The sequence below is a fragment of the Cyprinodon tularosa genome, unplaced genomic scaffold (genome assembly GCF_016077235.1).
Source record: "Cyprinodon tularosa strain WSP-4 unplaced genomic scaffold, ASM1607723v1 ctg66, whole genome shotgun sequence".
Classification (NCBI taxonomy): domain Eukaryota; kingdom Metazoa; phylum Chordata; class Actinopteri; order Cyprinodontiformes; family Cyprinodontidae; genus Cyprinodon; species Cyprinodon tularosa.
Genome location: NW_024039407.1, coordinates 5708919 through 5730719, shown reverse-complemented (window position 1 = coordinate 5730719; position 21801 = coordinate 5708919). Strand labels below are relative to the sequence as shown.

Here is a 21801-nt window from a genome sequence, read left to right as displayed (position 1 = left end):
TAGTTAAAGACATGAAGAAGTAATTATTGCACTGTTTTCCCCAATTTTACGTCCGTCCGCGGATCTGCTTTTTTCGTCTGTCTGGCTGCGCATGCGCACTGATGTGTTTTTCGAGAAAAAACGTCAAAAACGTACGAAATACTGTGCATAACTTTTCGTACGATTTCATGTGAACTGATAATAAGAATGTGTTGATATATGTGTGTGTGTGTAAAAAACATGGCAAAATCCTTCGTCATCTTTACTGTTGGCAGGCTGCATCCATGTCCCGAATTCCTCATTTTCTTTTTTCCCCCGCTTTTGATGAAATTAGCATTTTCGCATTCTTTAGCTTTTTCTCTGCCTCAAAAATCTTTTCCAAGCATAGGGCTTTACGGTCAACGGTGAGCAGCTCTGCCCAAACACGTGGAACCAGTTATATCTTATATATCTTATATATCAGAAGAAATTGTTTTTTTTAATAAAGCATTTAAAACATTTAATACATTTTAATGCCAATTAAGGCCTTAATTAAAAAAAAAATAATAATTGAATTACTTTTAATGATTTTTATTGACCTGTGGAAAACCTGTGAAAGTAAAGTTCCAAGGCATTCAAATTTGCATTGGGACACAAAAGCAGTGTGACCTAATCTTTGAGCCTTGCTGGATCAGAGTCAAACTCAGATTCTAAATATTCTTGTTAAGAATATTTCCAAACCTTCAACTTTCAAGTCTCAAAGTTAATCATTATCTTCATTTAGTCATTTATTATCTTCTGATTTGATTTTGATTTCATGTTAGCTTCTGCTATGCTGTTAGCTCTAGTTAATATAGTAGACATTTATTCACAAGTTGATCATGTTTGTTTCAAACAGATATCTCACATATAACAGCTATTGGAAACTGAGGCAGTGTGGCATTGGCTAAATTTACATCAGTGAAAGTGATAAAATCCTTCCCAAAAAGTTAACAAACAACAGGAAGCTTTTTCAAGGGGGGTTAAAGGATAATTCCGGTTTTTAACACTTTTAGCCCATTTTCTGTAGTGTCCAGGATGAAATCGAATGATCGACACCAAAATTTTGACAATTGGTCCTGTCTCTGCTTTTTGGCTCATGCAGAATCCCCCCCTGGCTGCTTCAGAATGGCTTCCATAGTGCATGTCCGATAATGTCCTTAAAACAACCTTACACGTTCTTTTTTTAAAATATGCTACTCACCGGGTCGTCAGCGCTGTTCAATGACGTTCCAAAAAAAGTTTCGTGAAGAAAAACCGTTCCTGTCTTGTTTTATTTAGCATTTTGTAAATCCCAGAACTATTTTTTCCGATACAGCACAACTGCTTATAAACTTCCGCTTCCCGTTCGAATCTGAAGCGTTGCACACTCCAGACCACTAGTTGGCGACGGTATCCTCTACCGTCAAACTCAAAGTCCAATATGTCCTCCTCAAGAATCCACCTTTCGTATTCCATTTTCAGAGTTTTTTAAAGTGTTTAACAGAGACGTTAGCACCTCGACGTCGGAGTACACAGAGTGAAGCATAAACACTTGGGCCTTGCGAAAAGACTACAACTAAGCGTAAACAGCCCCATTTCCGTTTCCGGTGGCGGAGGGATATTGACTATTCCAACAGAACTCAATGGGATTTACAAAATGCTAAATAAAACACTACAGGAACGTTTTTTCTTTACGAAACTTTTTTTGGAACGTCATTGAACAGCGCTGACGACCCGGTGAGTAGCATATTTTAAAAAAAGAACGTTTAAGGTTGTTTTAAGGACATTATCGGACATGCACAATGGAAGCCATTCTGAAGCAGCCAGGGGGGGATTCTGCATGAGCCAAAAAGCAGAGACAGGACCAATTGTCAAAATTTTGGTGTCGATCATTCGATTTCATCCTGGACACTACAGAAAATGGGCTAAAAGTGTTAAAAACCGGAATTCTCCTTTAAAGGGAATTATTAGCCTGGCAGAATAAAGCATGAAAAAGCTTCCTGGATGGGAAGTGAAACGTCTTTAAACTTGAAAACAAAGTCCAGTTGATTGTTTTTTTTTACTTTCTTGGAATGACAATGACCTGGATGACTGAGAATCTTCACCAGCATAGGATGAAAACTAATTTCGTCATGTTAGCCTTCCTGTCTTACTCTGTAGTTTTCAGCTCAGACCACATCATCCACCCAGCATGACCTGCACAGGGAAATATTGAGACCTCCATGCAAAAAAAATGTAACAAAGAAAATATCATTTTTGAAGAAATTTCGGCAGTTTTTCATTTAATCAAAACATATTTAAGCCATTGTGTTTAACTAGTTCTGGATCCCTTTAAATGAGACACATTAGAAATAGAATAGAAATGTGAACAAATTTTTTTTACACTAGAGTACAGTAGTAGGCGTGCATATTTTTTTACTCTGACTCCACCCTTTCATTGAATAATAGGGTCTGACCAGCAGATAACGCTTCTTTTTAGATCTTAATGTTCACAAATCATGACAGAAACAATATTTTAGTACAAAGATTGATGTTTAAAAAGGAATTGTAGGGGACCAGCCAAAGTCCAGACAATGGCCCATAAAGGAAAGTGGGGAACCTTTGAATGTCAACTACTGTATATCAAGTTAAGGGGGGGATTCTTGTGTCACAAACCACATATGGTATCTACATTACTAAACCCTTTGTTGCGCAGCAACTAAAGTCTCAAAATAAAAACACAGATTATTCATTTTCAACCAAATATATTGTGAACAGATTAAAGACGTTTTCTTTTTCCATCCTTCAATATTTCTAAACATGAAACCAAGAATTCAAGCCAAGAGTTTCCTCTTTATTGTTACCCTGTAAATGATTTGGTAGCCATCATCCCAGCCATAAAGTTGCTTCTCCTCTGGGTTGTATTTCAGACTAGCGTGTGCTCCGTACCTCCTGGGGAAGTAAAGCAGAGGAGCCTCTTCACTGACCATCATGTCATTCACGTCATACACGCACTGAATCCGAGATCGGCTGGCCAGGCGGGTGTTGTAAACAACATACACGGTCCCACAGACTACAAAAGCCGCCTCTGCATTCTCCCGCGGGCAACGGGTGTCCCAGATTTGTTCTATATCAAGCGTGGCGGTGTCCATCTTTGCAAGGCTAATGTTTGGTTCGCTGTCAGTAGGGATAAATAGGAGCCACAAGCCCTCATCATCTACCGCAAGGTCTGCAACAGTCTCAGGATTTAAAGTGTAAAGACTAACATGCTTCCCTATAGGGAACATAGCAGTGTCCGTCACTAAACCACTCATCAGGTCATATTTGATCACCTGCACATCTGTGTCAGTCTCCTGGTTTATGTAATACAAATATCCATTATGAACAGCACCTCCAGGCCCGGTCCACTCAAAGGGAAGGTGGATTATCCTGCTCTCTGCCACTCCCTGGGATCTGGAAAACTCCTGAACAGATCTGAACTCGTAGACGGTTTCCCCTGATGTACCATTAAAGATGTAAACCTTGGAGGACTTGGGATCTCTTGTCCACATGCCTTTGGGGCTGCCTATTCTCTTTAGGATCTTCACAGATCTGAAGCTGGAGATCAACTCCTCACACTCTAAGGAAAAACAGAACAAAACAAAAAAGGATAATAGGATAAGCATTGTGCTTTTACAAAAAAAAAAAATAGAAATCAACCAAAAAGAGTGTGTGTTTATAACCACTTCTATGCCTTTTCAAGTTCATCTTTCTTACATGCCGTGTAAGGAGATTATGGGATGAAAGGAGCCGCTGGCTGCACAGCTGCAGCTCTGCAAAGGTCAGGCAACTCTACCATTAGCTATGCAGACCTTATCATCCTAACAGCATTTTACAGATACAGTGCTATCATAAAACTACGACGGAGTATTAGGGCCCCACATGAAGAGAAAAAATATTTTTGCCATGACGAGAATAAACTCGACATGTCGACTTTAAAGTCGACATTTCGAGAATAAAGTTGAAATGTCATGTTGAGTTTAATCTCGACGTGTCGACAATAAAGTTGAAATTAGTTCAAGAGAGCCAACCGCTGCACAGGTTACATGCACAGAATCCAGAATCAGACATGCCTTGTGTAGATGATTTGGTCAAATTGTACTTCCTGTGATGATTATACAGTTGCAGCACGTCAAAGACTACCTTCACTCTTAAAACGCAGACTGCAGCTGTGGAGCGCGGTTGCTCTTTTCTCCAAACTTTGGAATGTCGAGATTAAAGTCGCCACGATATATCAACTTTATTCTCGAAATGGCGAGTTTAAAGTCGACAGGGCGAGTTTAAAGTCGACACGTCGAGATTAAACTCAACAAGACATTTCAACTTTATTCTCGAAATGGCGAGTTTAAACTCGACATGTCGACTTTAAAGTCGACATGTCGAGTTTAATCTCGTCATGGCAAAAATATTTTTTCTCTTCATGTGTGGCCCTAATACTCCGTCGTATAAAACAGGTATTCCAGTCTATGCGACATGCCATTTAAATGGTCCTAACATGTATTTGTTAAAATTGCTTTAAAGTGGTTGTATGGAGGGAGTTTTTTTTCCACTATTGTTTCAAACAAAGCACACTGTCTGTAAATGGACATTTAAAAAAGAAATGCAAAGCCGTTTTTAATTTTCTCCCAGTCTGAATATTCAACGTATAACGGGATCAATAGTGTGGAATTCACAGAGCTCCAATTTTGTGACGATTGTTGTTTTATAAGACTAGCTAACAACCAAAATCTGATATTTGCAGCCTACACCTATGTGGTAGCATATTGGAATATCCGCCTTTAAAATCTATTACATGTTTTTTTTGTGGTTAAATTTTCAATGATGGGGGTTCCCAAAATGTTCCATGCCTCACTCCACCCAACAGCATAAATATTTAGCTAGGGACCAAAACTATTGCAAACTAACAGATAATTATACAAATATAAAAAAAGTTTATACTTTTACAATGTTACCTATTGTTATAGTTGAAAAAAAAACAGACTCATATAGGAATGTTATTGAAAAAGGAATTTAATTCTCTGTCAGTCATACATATTTAGCTGCAAAGCACAGTTCAAAAATCTCTGTGGTTTTTTACAAGTTATATGTAATGATAATAATGTTTGAAAAATGTGCTCTTTGATGATAATGAAAAGTGAGTTTTTTCTACCCTATTTTTGTAGCATATTTTCTATGCCAAATTTATCATATGGAAAAAAAAGAACCTTCTTTTCTCCAGAATATGTTGGGTTTTTTGGCACTAAAATGAAAGCCAGCCCTTAATTTTAAGATGACCTAAGTACACAGTTTCAATGAAATAAAATTTGTTGAAGGCTCATCCCTGAGCTATCTCTATAGTTATGCTGCTATAGGCTTAGACTTTTGGAGGACATAGGGACCCCCATTTCATCATTCTGCTTCATTCTCTCTCTGTTCTCCTATTCTGCAGAATCTGTTAGTTCAATCTCTAACCTTCTGCTCTCTCTGCTTTTCCTCAGAGTAGCTTTGCCTCGTCTGTTCCTGTTTGGCTGTGACATCATCCTGGAAAGAAACATCAGCTGTGCTGCTTCTATCAACACCCTTGTTTATAGATGTTGGAGATCGGCCTGTTTTCCAGTGTGGTCCTGTTTCTCTGACCGTGACTGAGTGGATGTGCTCTCTTCGTCCTCTGGCATGGGAGCTGCCTTGGAGCTCGTCTGCCTGGCTGTGTGTTTCCTGGACGGGGCCGCCTTTTACAGCTGCTTTTTGTATCTCTGCTTCTGTCTCCTTGAACCCCAGTCGGCCTCGGCAGATGGCCGCTCACACTGAGCCTGGTTCTGCTGGAGGTTTCTTCCTGTTAAAAGGGAGTTTTTCCTCTCCACTGTCGCTACAAGCATGCTTAGTGTGGGGGATTGTATTTGAGTCAATGAGTCAATGCAATCAACTGGTTTTCCTTAGATAGAAAACTTTGTATCAATTTGACTGTATGATCTGGTTGAACTGTAAAGTGCCTTGAGATGACATGTGTTGTGAATTTGGCGCTATATAAATAAACTGAATTGAATTGAATTGAATTGACATCGCTCCCATACCTCTAGTTGAGAGGTTAATGGTTCTTCTGGTGATCCAAATATGATTTATCCAAAGGGACTGAAGTTCTCCAACATTGAGCTTTGGACATATATTTAGAGCTCTCTTATCATCCTCCCCTTTGTGTGCTCTGGCAAGGTAAATTAGAGTCCTCCTCCGGCCTATTGGCCTGATGCTAGAAGAAACGGCCCCTTTGTATAAGGTCCTATTTATACCAAGGAAAACAAGATAACCGGTGAGATGTTCTAAGCTACTTTGACAAAGAAAATAAAGTAGAAATTTCAAAACAGGAATGAGCGCACATTGAAAAACCTACAATTGCTCTTATTTCAGATGGATCACTGTAGCTTGCAGGAAATGTGAACACAATGCTTTGATTAAAAGGTTATTTTTTCTACTGGGCATTTCACCCACTAAAAAAATCTAATTAAGGATAAAATTTTCCCTTTTTTTCACTTTGAACTCCTTACTTTAATTTTATTTTATTTATTTATAATATCACTTAACAAAGAAAATCCAATCAGATCATCCATTCAGATTGGATAAAAAGTTTTCTATTTAGGGAAAACCAGCTTTGAAGGATGCGCTCCTCCTGGATGAACATTTAGATATTGCCTAGATTTTTCATTGACTCTGCAGCAATGCCTCACACCATGCATGCATGCAGCAACAGTGGAGAGGAAAACTCCCTTTTAAGAGGAAGAAACCTCCAGCAGAACCAGGCTCAGTGTGAGCGGCCATCTGCTGAGGCCGACTTTGGTTCATGGAGACAGAAGCAGAGATACAACAAGAACACGAAACAAACTATGAACACTTTTTAAATTAGAAAATGTGTATGGTTTGAAAATTTTACATCATAAAAAAATTAATGTTTTTTACAAATAATAAAAATAATACCTCATTAACCCTAACTGTAAATGTAAATATAGATGTAAATCATATTGTAAGGGTTTTGTCAATGAGTTGTTGGCTGTAGATTATGAAGGGTTAAGAGAAATAAAATAAAATTAATGTTTAATGAAATAAAAAAATTTTTTTTAATAAATTGTAAAATGTTTGGTGTGGTGGTGGTGCAGGCATTAAGCGCACAACTCATGTTCAGAAGCTTTAGCCCTCTTCAAAGGTTTGAGTCCCAGCTTGGTGACCTTTGCTGCAGGTCCACCTTTCTCTAATCCCATTTCCTGTCCGTCTACTTCAAATAAAAGACAAAAATAAAGGTTATTAGAGCCACACAAAAAAAAAAAAAAATTAAATGTAAAATTGAATAATTAAATGTTTCATCAATTAAACATACCTGACAAGCCATTGATTTTAGAGCCAAAGAAATCTAGGAAGCTTGCTCAGTGAGAGGCAGCCAATCAGATACCGGGATTTCTAAAAGCGAGGCCCTGGTCCCGCCCACTGACTTTGATGGGTGAAGTTTACAGTTTAAATAATTTCATGACTTTGCTACACAGAAACTATGAAATAAATAAATACAGAGTAAAACAATATTATATATGTCAATTAACTTAAAAATTGAAAATAATTATTTTACATGTCATGTTTAATTATTTAATGACAAATTTGATTATTTAAATCCATAATTCATTATTTGCTGGTACATTTAATTGTCTAATGATGTATTAAATAGATAAATATACCATTTTTTTTATTTGTTTCATGCTACATTTATTTATTTCATGCTACATTTATTGTTTTTATCATACATTTAAAGCTGCTTATTTCATGTCATATTTATCTATTTCATTTTTCCCTCTTTAACCATCTATAGCAGGTAGGAGGGATCTCCTACAGTGGTCTGTCTTAAGGCAGATCTGGAGAAGCCTCTGACTTATTAAAAATCAAGGGATGCCAATAAACACAACCAGCAGAGGATGTCACTAATATAATAAATAGTGAAACTCCACTTGTTCAACAGTATTAGGTCCTTCAAGGGTTGTTTCTCCATAAGGAATGTTGGTTTCCTGCAAGGTTGCAGTCAGGAGAATATTAGGAAGGAACTTAAGTTTGAGTCCAGTTCACAGATAGATTAAATATGCTGTCTGTAAAAGAATGTATCCTAAACTAAGTCTATCCCCTAACTGTGAAAACATAGAAGGAAAGCCACACTCAACGACCGTCATCCATCCTCGCCCCCATTTGTCCCTGAGCCATATCAGGATTAGCTTTCCAGATCTGATCTGGCTCTTTGCTACAAAGAGAAGATTGTTCCGGATCACTTCACCGACATTCACAATGGATCTCAATGTGCAAAGCTCATTTCTGTGAACATGAGCAAGGAGAGAAGCGTCTCTGACCTCAGGGCAGGTTTTTTTTGTCCTTCTGCAGCCACTGACAGAAAATAAGAAGTAATAGAGAGAGACGTCTCTGCAACGGACCATCTTTGAATTCAGTCTTTTACAAACATGAAATAAAAGTCCAGCATTATAATTCTGAACGGAGGCTTGGTAATAATAATATATAATGCTTTCATTATGTCTTATTAATTTCATATTGACTCAGCCTGGGTATCACTGAAATCAATTCGTCTTCATCTGTTTGGGGTAAAAATAAAAAAATAAAAGGTGATCCAATTATCACACATTACAATGCAAACGTTATGGATCTTCAATGAAACGTCTTGAAAAATCATCGTTCTGCTTTAATCTTCCTCCAACAAACTCTGATGTACTTCAACTCTTAAGTATTTTATTGGGATTTTATGTGACAAACCAACACAAAGCCTAATCAAAGGAAAATAAAACATGGTTTCAACTCATATGCTATTTTTTTACACACTGCATGAAGAAATATGAATTAATATTTGTATTCCAGTTGTAGTATATAAGGTCATATGAGTCATTAGAGGCTATATATATATATATATATATATTTATATATATATATTTATATATATATATATATATATATATATATACATATATATATGTACGTATATACATATATATATATATATATATATATATATATATATATATATATATATATATATATATATACGTATATACATATATATGTATATATACATATACATATATACATATGTATATATATATGTGTGTGTACATATATATATATATATATATATATGTACGTATATACATATATATATATATATATACGTATATACATATATATGTATATATACATATACATATATACATATATATATATATATGTGTGTGTACATATATGTGTATATATATATATATATATATATATATATATGTACACACACATATATATATATATGTATATATGTATATGTATATATACATATATATGTATATACGTATATATATATATATATATGTATATACGTACATATATATATGTATATATATTTGTAATTTGTTATTTCTACCAATTTAGTTTTTGTCTTTTGGTATATAAAATATATTTAAGTAAATTTAGAACCAAAATGTTTTATTTATTTTTTACATTTGGAAGTGTTTGGAGTAAGTTCTTAATTGTTAGAGCCTCCCATTAATTTGAGTGATTAAGAGCAAACCAGGTGTTGGAGGATGGTTTAATAAATGTCTAGTGTGGACAGGTGGTTTTCAAAAATGATTTTTTGACCACTATTTTGGGAGCTTAAAACATAAAATTTCGTTTCTACTAAGTTCCAATAGCCTGACGTAGTCCGACTCAATTCTAGGCAGAATATGAGTCTGATACTGCTCCATAGAGCTGTGATTATGGGGCGTGTTTCGAACGAACCAGGAAAAAAAATGCCTCTGCACTCAATTGGATAGACCTACAACCAATAAGAGCAACGGAGTGCGTGACGTATGTTAAGCGAGGCATAGTTGTTGTCCACAAAAATCAAAGCGTGCAGTTGCACGCCTATAATAAGAATATGAGACTTGATCGCGTTTCTCTGTTCCTCTTTTAAAATTAATTTGCTGTCGATATCTTCTAGAACAGACCTAATAGCAGAATCTACTCACCTAAACTCTCCAGCGGCAGCCATTATTGTTGTCACCCAAGCGCGCATTGGTCACGTGGTTGATTACGTTACTGTTTGTCATCTGTCCATCATCGTATAAAGCCCGCCCAGACAATTTGATTGGATCGCCTGACAGTGGGCTTTAATACTCGCGCTACTATGGAGCAGAGCCAGACCGAACTTCCCCGACCTCAAACTTTGTGGGCGGGACTAAGTTCGGAATGGCACCCAGGCTAAAGTTCCAAGCCATTTGAGGTAATTTTTTTATATTTTTTATTTTGGCTTTTTAAGTCAAGCTGGAAGTGCGTACAAAAACGAAATCACCTGTTACCATCCATGGCCTTCATTGGTCATCATCAAGCTTGGGTCCTCTACCAGAGGCCTGGGAGTTTGAGGGTTCTGCGCAGTATCTTAGCTGTTCCTAGGACTGCGCTCTTCTGGACAGAGACCTCTGATGTTTTACCTGGAATCTGCTGTAGCCACTCTCCCAGTTTGGGGGTCACAGCCCCCAGTGCTCCAATTACCACTGGCACCACTGCTGCTCTTACTTTCCACATCTTTTCTAGCTCCTCCTTCAGCCCTTGGTATTTCTCAAGCTTCTCTTGTTCTTTCTTCTTGATGTTGCTGTCGCTTGGGATTGCCACATCTATCACTACTGCCTTCTTCTGCTGTTTGTTCATCAACACGATGTCTGGTTGGTTAGCCATCACCATACAGTATATATATGTATATATATATATTATAGAAATCCTATTTGTGGCATTAGGTGTTCCACCACAAAGTATCATACATGTGTGTGGATGTCTGCTCTGTGTTGGAATTATGTTGGATTTTTGATGGAAGAAACAAAAGCGATACATGGATAAACTGTTCAGCTGGTAATTTAGGCGTTTATTTATCCAGGTAACAGTCAATCATCTGCTACCAGAAGCTGCAGAACCACAGGGTTTGAATCTGGAGGGAATTTTGTTTCATCATTGTTGTAAGCAAACAGGTTTTGTGAATGAAAAATTTAATAATATGCAATCCAGAAATGAAACTTTGAAAAACTTGTTAATAAAAAACTGTTTTCCAATATTTTTTTTTTTATTTTTGCTTTTTTTAATGTTTATTTTTCAGATTTAGATTTAGATTTATTATTTATCTGATAGAGTACATTAATAAGCATTACTGCAAATGCACCAGAATTAGCCAAAAGTCCCTGGACACATCTTAAAATTGTCGACCTAAAAACACAACATTAAGAATTTTACAGTGAAAAACCCAAGATTATGAATAGTTTTCTTTTCAAACTGCATTTTTATAGATTTCTGTTCATTTCAGAGGGGCGGGGTTTCCTCTGGAGTGAGCAGTGAAGATGCATTTAAATTGGTCTTTATTAGATGATAAATACATTTATTGGAATTGAATTGAGGGGGATGTGATCATTAAATGCAATTTGAAAAGAATAAAATTCTGAAAACCTGTTTTTGAAAAAGAGATATTTGAATATATAAAATTTGTTTAGAAAAGTACAGTTTGAAAAAATTTTGAAAAACTAAAATATGAAACAAGAAAACAACCAAGTTATCATCAAAACCTTGTAATTATCAAAATATTAAATGTTTAATTACTGAATTGCATTTTTTCTTATTTTTATTTACAAAACATTTTTGCTTGGAACAAGAACAGAACACAATTCCCTTCATATTTAAAGACCCCACTTGTCTGCCGACATATTGATCCCAACGTGGCAAAGGTGGGAGATGTGGAGCCATTAAGTCATCTCTATCTCTCGGATTTTTTTTCTGCACAGCCACTGAACCAGGTGAGTCCAATCTGCACAATTTAACTCAAGAATCGCCGTTTACTCTCCCATTATTAGCTTGTTCTAGAATGTCTCTTGAGGCTTCTGAATATGAATGAATGACACTTTTAGGATCTTTTTAGTATAGAAATATGCAATATATGTATTGTTTTGTCTACCTTACATTCCCAATAAAATGAAGAAAAGATATGGAAATTCTCAAAGTGAATACACGTTTTTTGCACATTTAATACAAATTCAGATCCCTTCTTTAACCTTCTGTATCATGGTTTTAAAGTTATCATACAAACTGCATCACAGTCTTATAAAAGGAACTGTGTCTATGAGCTGTTTTTCAGCAGCACATCTTTGGATGTCAGGATTATGATGATAAATACTTCTCTCTAACAGGGGAGTAGCTGCACAGAAACAGGCATGAGACCTGGCTTTGGCTGGAAAATGTGACTGTTTATAGAATCAGAGGCACTTGTTATACTGCTGTGTTTGTCTCCCCATTTTCCAGAGGCATAACTTTTCCAAGGCTACAACCCTGCAAAATGTTTGATGTGTTTCCTGCTGGGATGTGTATTATGTGTGATACAGACCAAAACTCCAACATGTCTTATGGGTTTTTTACTCTTCTAGGCTTCTTGTCGTGAATAAATTTGAAAGATTTAAGGTTGTTTGGCTGATGTATGGGTACACTTCTCACAGCTCACCGGAGACTCTGGGCTGCAGCTCCTCCCAGCCGCCCTCTTCCTCCACCTCTTCTCTCTCCTGCAGACCCCAGGCCTCCTGCTCTAACACTCTGTCAGCCTTGTTCGCACAAGCCCGTGGAGAATTCTGGGTCTCCACATAGTCCATTTCTTTCTCCACCAAGTCCATCCGAGCAGAAGCTCCTTCCAGCTCTTTAAACATGGCGCTCTGGTCACTCCTTATCCCAACCATGGCCTCTGTGGTTAGCTTTTTAAAATCCAGCATCTCTGTGTGGTATTGATGGGCTTGTTGATGCCACAGATGCATGCGGTCCTGTAAGTAAGGAGGAAAGCACCAAAAATGTTAGATGGCCCTGCAGGGTGGAGCTTTTTCTCCTTTTTTTGTGAACTTTGTTTAGATTTTTAAAGTGTGTCAGTCTGACAATCAAGCTAGTTGGTTTACATTAACAGACAAAGCATTTGCCTCTCATTAACGTCTTGCCATTTTTTAACCCATATCCTCAGTGGCAGTATAACATCACATGGCACAGGTTGGCTTTTATCATATACCATGTTTGCGAGAGGGATTTTACCCATTTATTTTTTTTTGCATCTTAATTTTTTAAGGTTTTTTTTTTTTTTTTACACATCTTGCAGGTTCAAATAAAGATTTTTCTAATTTCTTTTTAGATTTAGTTTTATGAATTGCAATGTTTTTCTATTGCTTATAGATCACATTCTCTTCACTTTAAGCAAGGCAAGGCAAATTTATTTGTATAGCACAATTCAGTACAAAGACAATGCAAAGTGCTTTACATGATTAAAATACAGGAAGATAAAACAGAATCAAAGCAAGTATGAAAAATAAAAAGAATAAAATAAAATAAACAATGCACAAACAAAAAAAGAATATTAAAAACAGTTGGAAGTTTTTGTTAGACTACATTTATTTATTTGATGATTTTTTTTTTCCTTTTTTTTTTTTTTTTATGGAGAAGAAGAGGACTTTGTTTGAGCTAATTTTCCAGTATTTGATTTCTAATTATCTTTAAAGCTGTTAGCATTTGATCAAAAATTTCTCCTTGGGCAGTTGACAATTCCCCAGAACCTTGCCTTTTGTTCTACTACCATAGAATTGAAAAAACCTTTCCCATTATCTACAGGTAATTTAACTCTGCCCGATACACACCAATCCTATGGTGCCAACCTGGATAACTAGGGGGGATCCCACTCTAGATTACCGACGTCTCAGTAAAACTAAATGCCTTCTGGTGGCACCTACAACCTTCCTCTCAGTCTTACAGAGAGCCTCACGTTCCTATGCGAGGTCTTTTGGTTCTTTAAGCCAAACGTAAAGGTTGCCCTCGACCAATACATATGCTTTTGTTAACTTTCATGCAGATCAATAGAAATGAGTCTTTGCTCCTCACTGCAGAAAGACTATGTTATTTATTATAAGCACTGGAATGAACGTCTCAATCTTTATATTTGCCTGGCCTTAGAATTTTATGGTCTTATTGTTATTTTACTGTCACAGAGCAATGAAACAAACTTTCTGCATTTAACAAATTCCCTTGGGGAGCAGTGGGCTGCTATTGTGCAGCGCCTGGTGAGCAGTGTGAGGTTAAGGGTCTTTGCTCAGGGGCCCAGAGTGGCAGTCAATGGGAGACTGGGGCTGGAACTCAGAACCTCTGGTTCCCAATGGCACTGCTCTTACCACTAGACCAGAGGTCTTCAACAGGGGGTCCGCGACCCCTAGGGGGTCTATAAGGGTACTGCATGGGGGTCGCAAAAGGTTTGGTTGATTAGACTTTTTTTTTTTTTATATATTCCCCCTGCAATTTTTCTACTAATTGAAATGTGTTTAAATACACATTTCAATTAGTCTTTCAGTCATCAATGCACACATTCAGCGACACACTGGAGCTCTTTCAAGCTGGACACCGTTTAATTCACAACACCTGTCCCATCAATGAAGAATTAGAATCAGAAATACTTTAATAATCCCAGGGTGAAACTACTTTCATTACATGACACCATTTTTAATAGAGTGACCATAGCACCAGCTTGATATAACACAATTTCGTACAATATGTATAATTAGGGGGTCCCTGCTCCCATATCGCCATCAGTTTGGGGGTCCTTAGCCTGGAAAACGTTGAAGACCCCTGCACTAGACCATAATCCCACTCCTCTATAATTATAAATAGGTATTTATATTTGAGTTGGTTCTTATTTGTAGAGGGAGACATCTTTGCTCTAAAGCAGCACAGAGCTGGCAAACTGGCTATAGATAGATAGATAGATAGATAGATAGATAGATAGATAGATAGATAGATAGATAGATAGATAGATAGATAGATAGATAGATAGATAGATAGATAGATAGATAGATAGATAGATAGATAGATAGATAGATAGATAGATAGATGATAGATAGATAGATAGATAGATAGATAGATAGATAGATAGATAGATAGATAGATAGATAGATAGATAGATAGATAGATAGATAGATAGATAGATAGATAGATAGATAGATAGATAGATAGATAGATAGATAGATAGATAGATAGATAGATAGATAGATAGATAGATAGATAGATAGATAGATAGATAGATAGATATATGACAGCTAAAGTCCATTTTTTAAAGGCAGGGTTATTATACAGGATTATTGCACAGGGTATTTATATAGATGGGTATTTGTCTATATAACTATTGCACAGGGTATCAAATATAAAGAAACAGGTTATTGCACAGGATATTGAACAGTCATAGTTTGTGAGCAGACTGTAATCTTTTTCTCCTGTCCTGAATCCGGGAGAGAGAGCTCCGTAACCGGGACAAACAGTCCAACTATGCAGCTAAGGAACCACAGCAGCAGAGGGGACAGTTTATGTGGCTGCATTCGGCAGTCTGACCATTAGATGTAACTGAAAATTAAACGCTGTAGCTTTAAAAATTTTTTTTGTAAGTTTCATTGTAACTGGCATTACAAAACGTGATCTTAGCATGTAACAGTAATGGAACAAGATGGTGATTTTATACTGATATTGACAGATGTAAAATATTGACACAAAAGGTTATAATTGCTGCATCTGCTAAACTTGATTTATAAGTTTTCCTCTGCCTGTATTTGGAGTCTGTGTCCAGTCGAACAGGTAGAGCAGAGAAAGCATGCAATCATGCAGAAAATGGAGCACTTTGCATTGCTTTGTAAATTCCCCCAATTGTCACAGTAACCTCAGCATTCACCTCAAACACTGTGGCACCAGAGCTGCTGCCTTTTTAAATTTTTTTACTTTTCATCTTATTGCCTTAAAAAAATCTTCCAGTGTTTGAAGTTCCTGTTTCATTCTATCAAAACATCATCACTGTCTCAAATGCAATATGGCATCGGGTTTCTCTACACAGACTGACACAATGAGAATATGACAAGTAATTCATAGGAAGACGTAATAACTGCAACCTCTCTCCTTTTCTTTTCCGCTTTTCCTCAGGTTTCATTTTCCCCCTTTGCTCGCCGTGTGACGGCGCTTGAATTGAATTGCGAGCACATTTTAAGTTTTCTGATGAACTGCTGTCTTTACACAAAAATAGAAGTCAAGCAAGCATATTGTAGCTGAAAGGGTGGAAGAAAAAAATCCTTCTGTAAGTAGAAAATGTGTTATTGCATTACAGCCGCACAATTTGAAAAGATAAAAGAAATTGCTTTTTTATTTTTCTAGAGAGATTTAAATGAAAAGGAATATTTATTCCTCTATTCCCACATACACAAGTTTGGTTTTAGCTGGAAAAATGCATTAGTTTGCAAATGTTGTCTCGCATTAAATATAATGTATGTTTTTGTTATTTCATGGGAGACAGTAACAAAGACATACGTTGCTTTGAAAATGCTCAAATCAAATCCAGTTTCAACAATTGCCACTCAGTTTGTAACCTAAGGATACCTGTGGAGAGGATGTTTTGTTCAGAGAACAAAGTTAGCCTTTTCTGAAATTGTTCAATACAGCAGCATTGCATGTCACCATTAATACACTATCTCCAGAGTGAAACATGATGGAGGCTGTACGAATACTTTTTGTTAGATGCAACAGCTGGTCTGCTGATGGAAGATAGATGGAGATTCATACAAGGCAAACCTGGAGGACACCAAGATGGTTGCTGCAAAAGCCTTAATGCTGTATAATCATATATGCCATTTAAAAAATTTACATGCCTAAAGCTCACTGTGGTTGCATTGCATACTCCATCCTACTGCCGTAGTGTTTATTTTTGTGTTTTACGCTTTATCTGTTTGCTTTATATGCTGGTAAATAAAGCAGTAGTGTATAGTGATGATAAGGTAACTAAGGACGTACGATACTGCACATGTGAGCAGGGGGTAAACAAGGAAATAAGCGATGTGGCTAAAATGCCAGTGATACCTTCAAAGGGTGAAAATAATGAAGGAAATTCCAAGATCCAAGAGGGATAAGACTCAAATAGACCTTGGGATAAATTATGAACGTTGTTTTTTCACTGAGGTGAAAGCTAAAGCTGCCGAGGAAGGAAGGAAGGAAGGAAGGAAGGAAGGAAGGAAGGAAGGAAGGAAGGAAGGAAGGAAGGAAGGAAGGAAGGAAGGAAGGAAGGAAGGAAGGAAGGAAGGAAGGAAGGAAGGAAGGCCCCTATCTAGCTGCTAGTTCTGCAGTATTTCCAGCAAATGGCGCTTTATCTGTTCTTATCAGCTCATTGATCCTTCTATTTATGCTCAAAAAGCACTAAACACTGTCAGGATGCACACTATGTGTATACAGTGGAACCTTATTATATTAATGTTCAAATCTTCTTGTGACTATGTAGCTGGAATCTGGTCGGAAAGATGAAGCCAGATCTGCATAATTGTCAGGACTCCTGTCTGTGTGTTTGTGTTCTGTGTTTTCTCCCTTCCTCCACCAGGAGGCGCCTGGTTCTGGTCCGCCTCCTCACACACCTGCTGATGGTTTCCTCATTAACGGAGCGTTCTTAAGCTGCTAACTGCCACTACCTCGACGCCAGAGTGTTTGCCAGTTTTGGGTACTCTAGCCAAGCTGAGTTTTGTTGAGTCAAACTGAGTTCTTGTCAACCTGAGTTTTAACATTGTTTGTCTTTTGCTTCTCGGCAGGAAGTCATCCTGCAAACTGGATTTTTCTGACCTTCTCTCCCTGGAAGGGTCGACAGAGCTTCAAACTGAGCTGGGGTTCAAACAGGAGGTTTGAATCCACTTTCCCCAAGAGATCGTTTGAGCTTCACACTGAGAAAGGGATTCATCTCCAATACGACCCGTTCAAGTACCGCAGGAAATCTGAGTGGCAGTCAGTTTCTCCGTTCACCTACAAACAACCGCATTCTGGGTAAACCCTGTTCCGCCCCCGCCGAATCAGGCAGACATTGGAACTACAGCATACAGACTGGAGTCAAAGATTCAACAACTTCTCTGGAAACTTCCGGTTGAGCAGCGTTTAGAGCAATACTTCTCTCAGCATTATCTCTTCAATAAAACCTGTTAAAGCTACAGTGTGTAACTTTTAGCGACATCTAGCGGTCAGACTGCAGACTGCAGCAACATGAACATCTCCCCCCACCGCTTCTACCCTCCAACAGTACGGCGAGCGTTACGGGACAAAATGTCTTCCACGACGTCCGCATCACCTACCTTCTCAAGTGATGAGGTTTGTTTACATAGATAATTTTACAGATAGCATTTCATTAGTCTGTGTAGGGTATAGATTTCATGTAGACTTAAGATAATAAATACACCTGTTATTTTCTACATCGTTGTGACGTTTTGGCGATCTCGCAATCGCTAGTTTGTTGGCTCTGTGCTGCCGTAGCGCAAAGATGTCTGCCTCCATGGCTGCGAGACCCGCTCCTATGTAATTATAAATAACGAATTCTAAGACAACGCAAATATTAAGGTTAAGAGGCTGAGCTCGTAGATGATGATAAATAACATAGTTATGTATAATATATTACATTTCTGACTTTATATCCCTGTAATTATTACACATTGTAGCTTTAAACCTTTTCTCCTGGTCTCCCTGTTTGGTCTTCAGCTTTTGGGTCTGAACTTTAGTAAAATCATGACAATAATGGTATATATGATTGTTTAAATAAAACATATCAATGATTCAGAATGACCTACAGTAATAGTAATCCAATCATAGCTCAAATGCTCTTCTTTATTGGGGGGTTAGATATTAACACTATACAGTTTTGTTCACTGCTTTTTCTCACTAAACATAAAATTAAATTCATTGAAGGCTCTGGGAAGGTTCCAACACTTTTGTCTGTTATAGTTTGACCAATTCAGTCTGATGAAGAAAGGTCAAATGTTATATTTGTGAATTTTTATTTATTTATCTTAGTTTGGACCATGATCAGTTCTGATCTAGGACAGCCCAACTTGGATACTCTTAGTTCAGATTTTGCCTGAAAATACAAACAATGTTTGACGGGTTTCCCCAGATGCTTCCTCAAAATGTGAGAGCCGATGCCAGAGTGACTGACATGTAATCCTCCTGTGTTTTATATCACATTCAGCTTATTCGCCCAGTCTTCCTTCATACAAATTGAGCCTGCTCTTATTTCTGACATGCTGCTGCGTAACCTCACTTTTAAACTCTTAGCAATTGGATCCTTGCCCTGAGGCAGTTAGTTGTTGTGTGTCTTCATCTTAACTCCATTAGACTGCTGAGGTGTTTGATTCAACGCCAGCAAAGGTCGGCATTGTACTCATTTATGATGTGTCATTGTCTTAGACGTGAAAGCTGTTGTAACACTGCTGGACTGAAGGTGCTTGTTGCATGAGAAGCAGACCTCTTCATATTCACTGTTATTCCCCCCCGAGGGCCCTAAAAAAGTTGATGAGCCTGGCAGAGATTGCATTAATTAGTTTGCATGAGTTAGGACATTAAATTCAAATAAAATAAAGAAGAGAAGGTTATCAACTGGTGCCTGTAATTTTTTAATGACTACAGAGAAATCTGTACTGGTACTTAAAGAGAGTCATTTGTCAAAAGTCATTTAGAAAAGGGGGCTTGTTTCTTACCTCAATAGCCAACAATCTGTTCTCCAGATAATCCATCAGTGCCTGGTAGTAATTCTGGGCTCCAATTAAAGTCCAGGAACAGGAAACGAGGAGGACGAGCACCAGCTTCATTATGAACTGATCAAGAGGACGTCTACTGTAAGTTTCTCTGTCTTGATAGAATGAAGAGGACTCCTCGGGGTTTCTCTCTGCCGCTTTCCACTGTTAAACCATCCGAGCTGGTTACACAGTCTCTAAACAGAGCGTGCCGTAATGGATGAAGTGAGCAAAAAAAGGTGAGAATGATAGAGAGAGAAAGAGGCCAAACTGAGGGTTTCCGATTCTTTGACTGCTCTGACTTTGCTGGAATGTTTTCACAAACTCTCAGGGAGGAGCTTTGTGCCTCTAACCCGGCTTTTTGTTACAGTAGTGGACTCACTTTGGCAGATGGGTTTAATTTCAGTGGTGCTACTACTGTTTCAGGTGAATAAGTGGACATGAGCACAAAGAAAAGAGAAAATTGACACTTAAAGTGCATTCATTCACTTAATTTTAAGAAGGGATTTAATGAAATGACAAAAAACAGCCTATTAGTAAACTTTTATCAAACAGACTTTATTATTTCCAATAATCTCTTATTTGGCAGTGTGCGACTTTATGTAACTTCATGGCAATGGACCAGTAAATAGTAAGAGCACCCTGAAAAAAGCCTTCCTATTAATAACATCCTTATTCTAAAAAAAATTGACCTTCAACTACTTTTAATTGCTGCTACTGAAGTTTGACATGAAACCCAATAAATGTGGGTGAATTTCAGCACTGGTGGATTGCAGGGCCACAGAAGCTTTGTTTCCAACCATAAACTTCTGCTAATTTTAATTATAAAAATATACTTTGCTTAAAGGAAATACTGCAATTTCAAAAAAAAAGTAAACTTTTCGATAAAAAAGTTTTTATGCTTCTGTGAAGTTTGTGAAGTTGGTCTGCCGCAATAAAATTCTTATATTTAGCAAAACTACAATGAAAAATGTGTTTTTTTGCATCACAAACGTTATGTTATGTTCTAATGGACCTTACTGCCTTGTAATGAGATTAAGAAGAAGTTTGGAAGTAGATGGAGGATGATGTTGTCCAATAGAGCGATGGCCAAAATACGGATATATCTCGGTTGTTTACTTCCAGCACTGTCGTGTTTTGATTAACTTTTTATTTAATGGAAACACAGCAACTGCAAAAGTTGGATTTTTCCAAATTAGCAGAATATCAACCTAGTTTTATGAAACACTTGTAATGGAAACACACCTATTGACGACTGAGTTCAGTTTTGTATAATTTTTTCTAGGTGATTTCTTAAATGGCATCTGAATTGATAAACAAATTGAAATGGTAAACTACAGCTCCCATTAGCATTACCTGCACACAGATATTGCTAAATTGTCTAATGATGACAGACATTTCAGAAGACAGACAGTTGCTGTGGAGAATATGTTTTGAAGTGGTGAGGCAGAACACTCAAAAAAAGACCATTAAACATAAAGTGAAAGAGAGCGGGCCGAGAATGGTTTGGAATGACCCAGCAGAGAATGTAATGATGGTTTCTCTGAGTTTAATGAATTCTGTTTCTCCTACAAATATTTTTCTTCTTCTCTGTGTGAGTATTTGTGCCTAAAAAGTGAATCACCCAGGTTCTGTGATTAGCAGAGAAAAGCATTTAAAATTCTTACAGTATGATAGTCTAAAAATTACTAAAAGACTTAGCTCCAAAAAACATTACAGACTGGCTGCAAGTGGATCAACAGCAAGACCCCAGGTGTACTGGATCAAATCTGCTCTGCAGAACCAGAACCACCAATTAGTTCTTATGCTGCACTAATATGGAGCCTAGGCGGAAGTTCAACTGAAGAAACGAATTGCTTTACTATATCCATCATCGACACTCAGCTTTGAACCACGCCTCCATGATAGCCAATCAGCATCCAAAGTTCATCTTAAAAGGCCTCCGATATGCACCTGTCTGCTCCTGTGCACAGGCGGTGGATGTGCTGTGTGACTTCATCCAGATGACACCATTTCAACCCACCCCCAGCCCCTCCTCCACCATCGTAGCTAAAGCTTCATCAGAGGGTCATTCCTCCCGGACTCTTACTGCATTCCCTGTCTCATCTAACCGGTCCGGCAGAATACCGCCATGTTGAGCCTGGTTTCTTCCCAAAGGGGAGTTTTTCCTCTCCACTATCGCTTCATGCTTGCTCATCCTGGACAGGTTCTCTCT

At 37.5% G+C, this 21801-nt stretch overlaps 1 protein-coding gene across 1 annotated transcript; it reads right to left on the bottom strand.

The window, feature by feature from the left end:
- Positions 1-1996: 1996 nt before the first annotated feature.
- On the bottom strand, positions 1997-19889 carry olfml3a (olfactomedin-like 3a). The gene is made up of 3 exons (XM_038309227.1): positions 19551-19889; positions 12503-12812; positions 1997-3577 (listed from the first exon to the last, which is right to left on the bottom strand). Exons 1-3 carry the CDS (start codon positions 19659-19661, stop codon positions 2793-2795), a joined length of 1206 nt encoding a protein of 401 aa, XP_038165155.1. The 5' UTR covers positions 19662-19889; the 3' UTR covers positions 1997-2792.
- Between the last annotated feature and the right edge of the window lie 1912 nt (positions 19890-21801).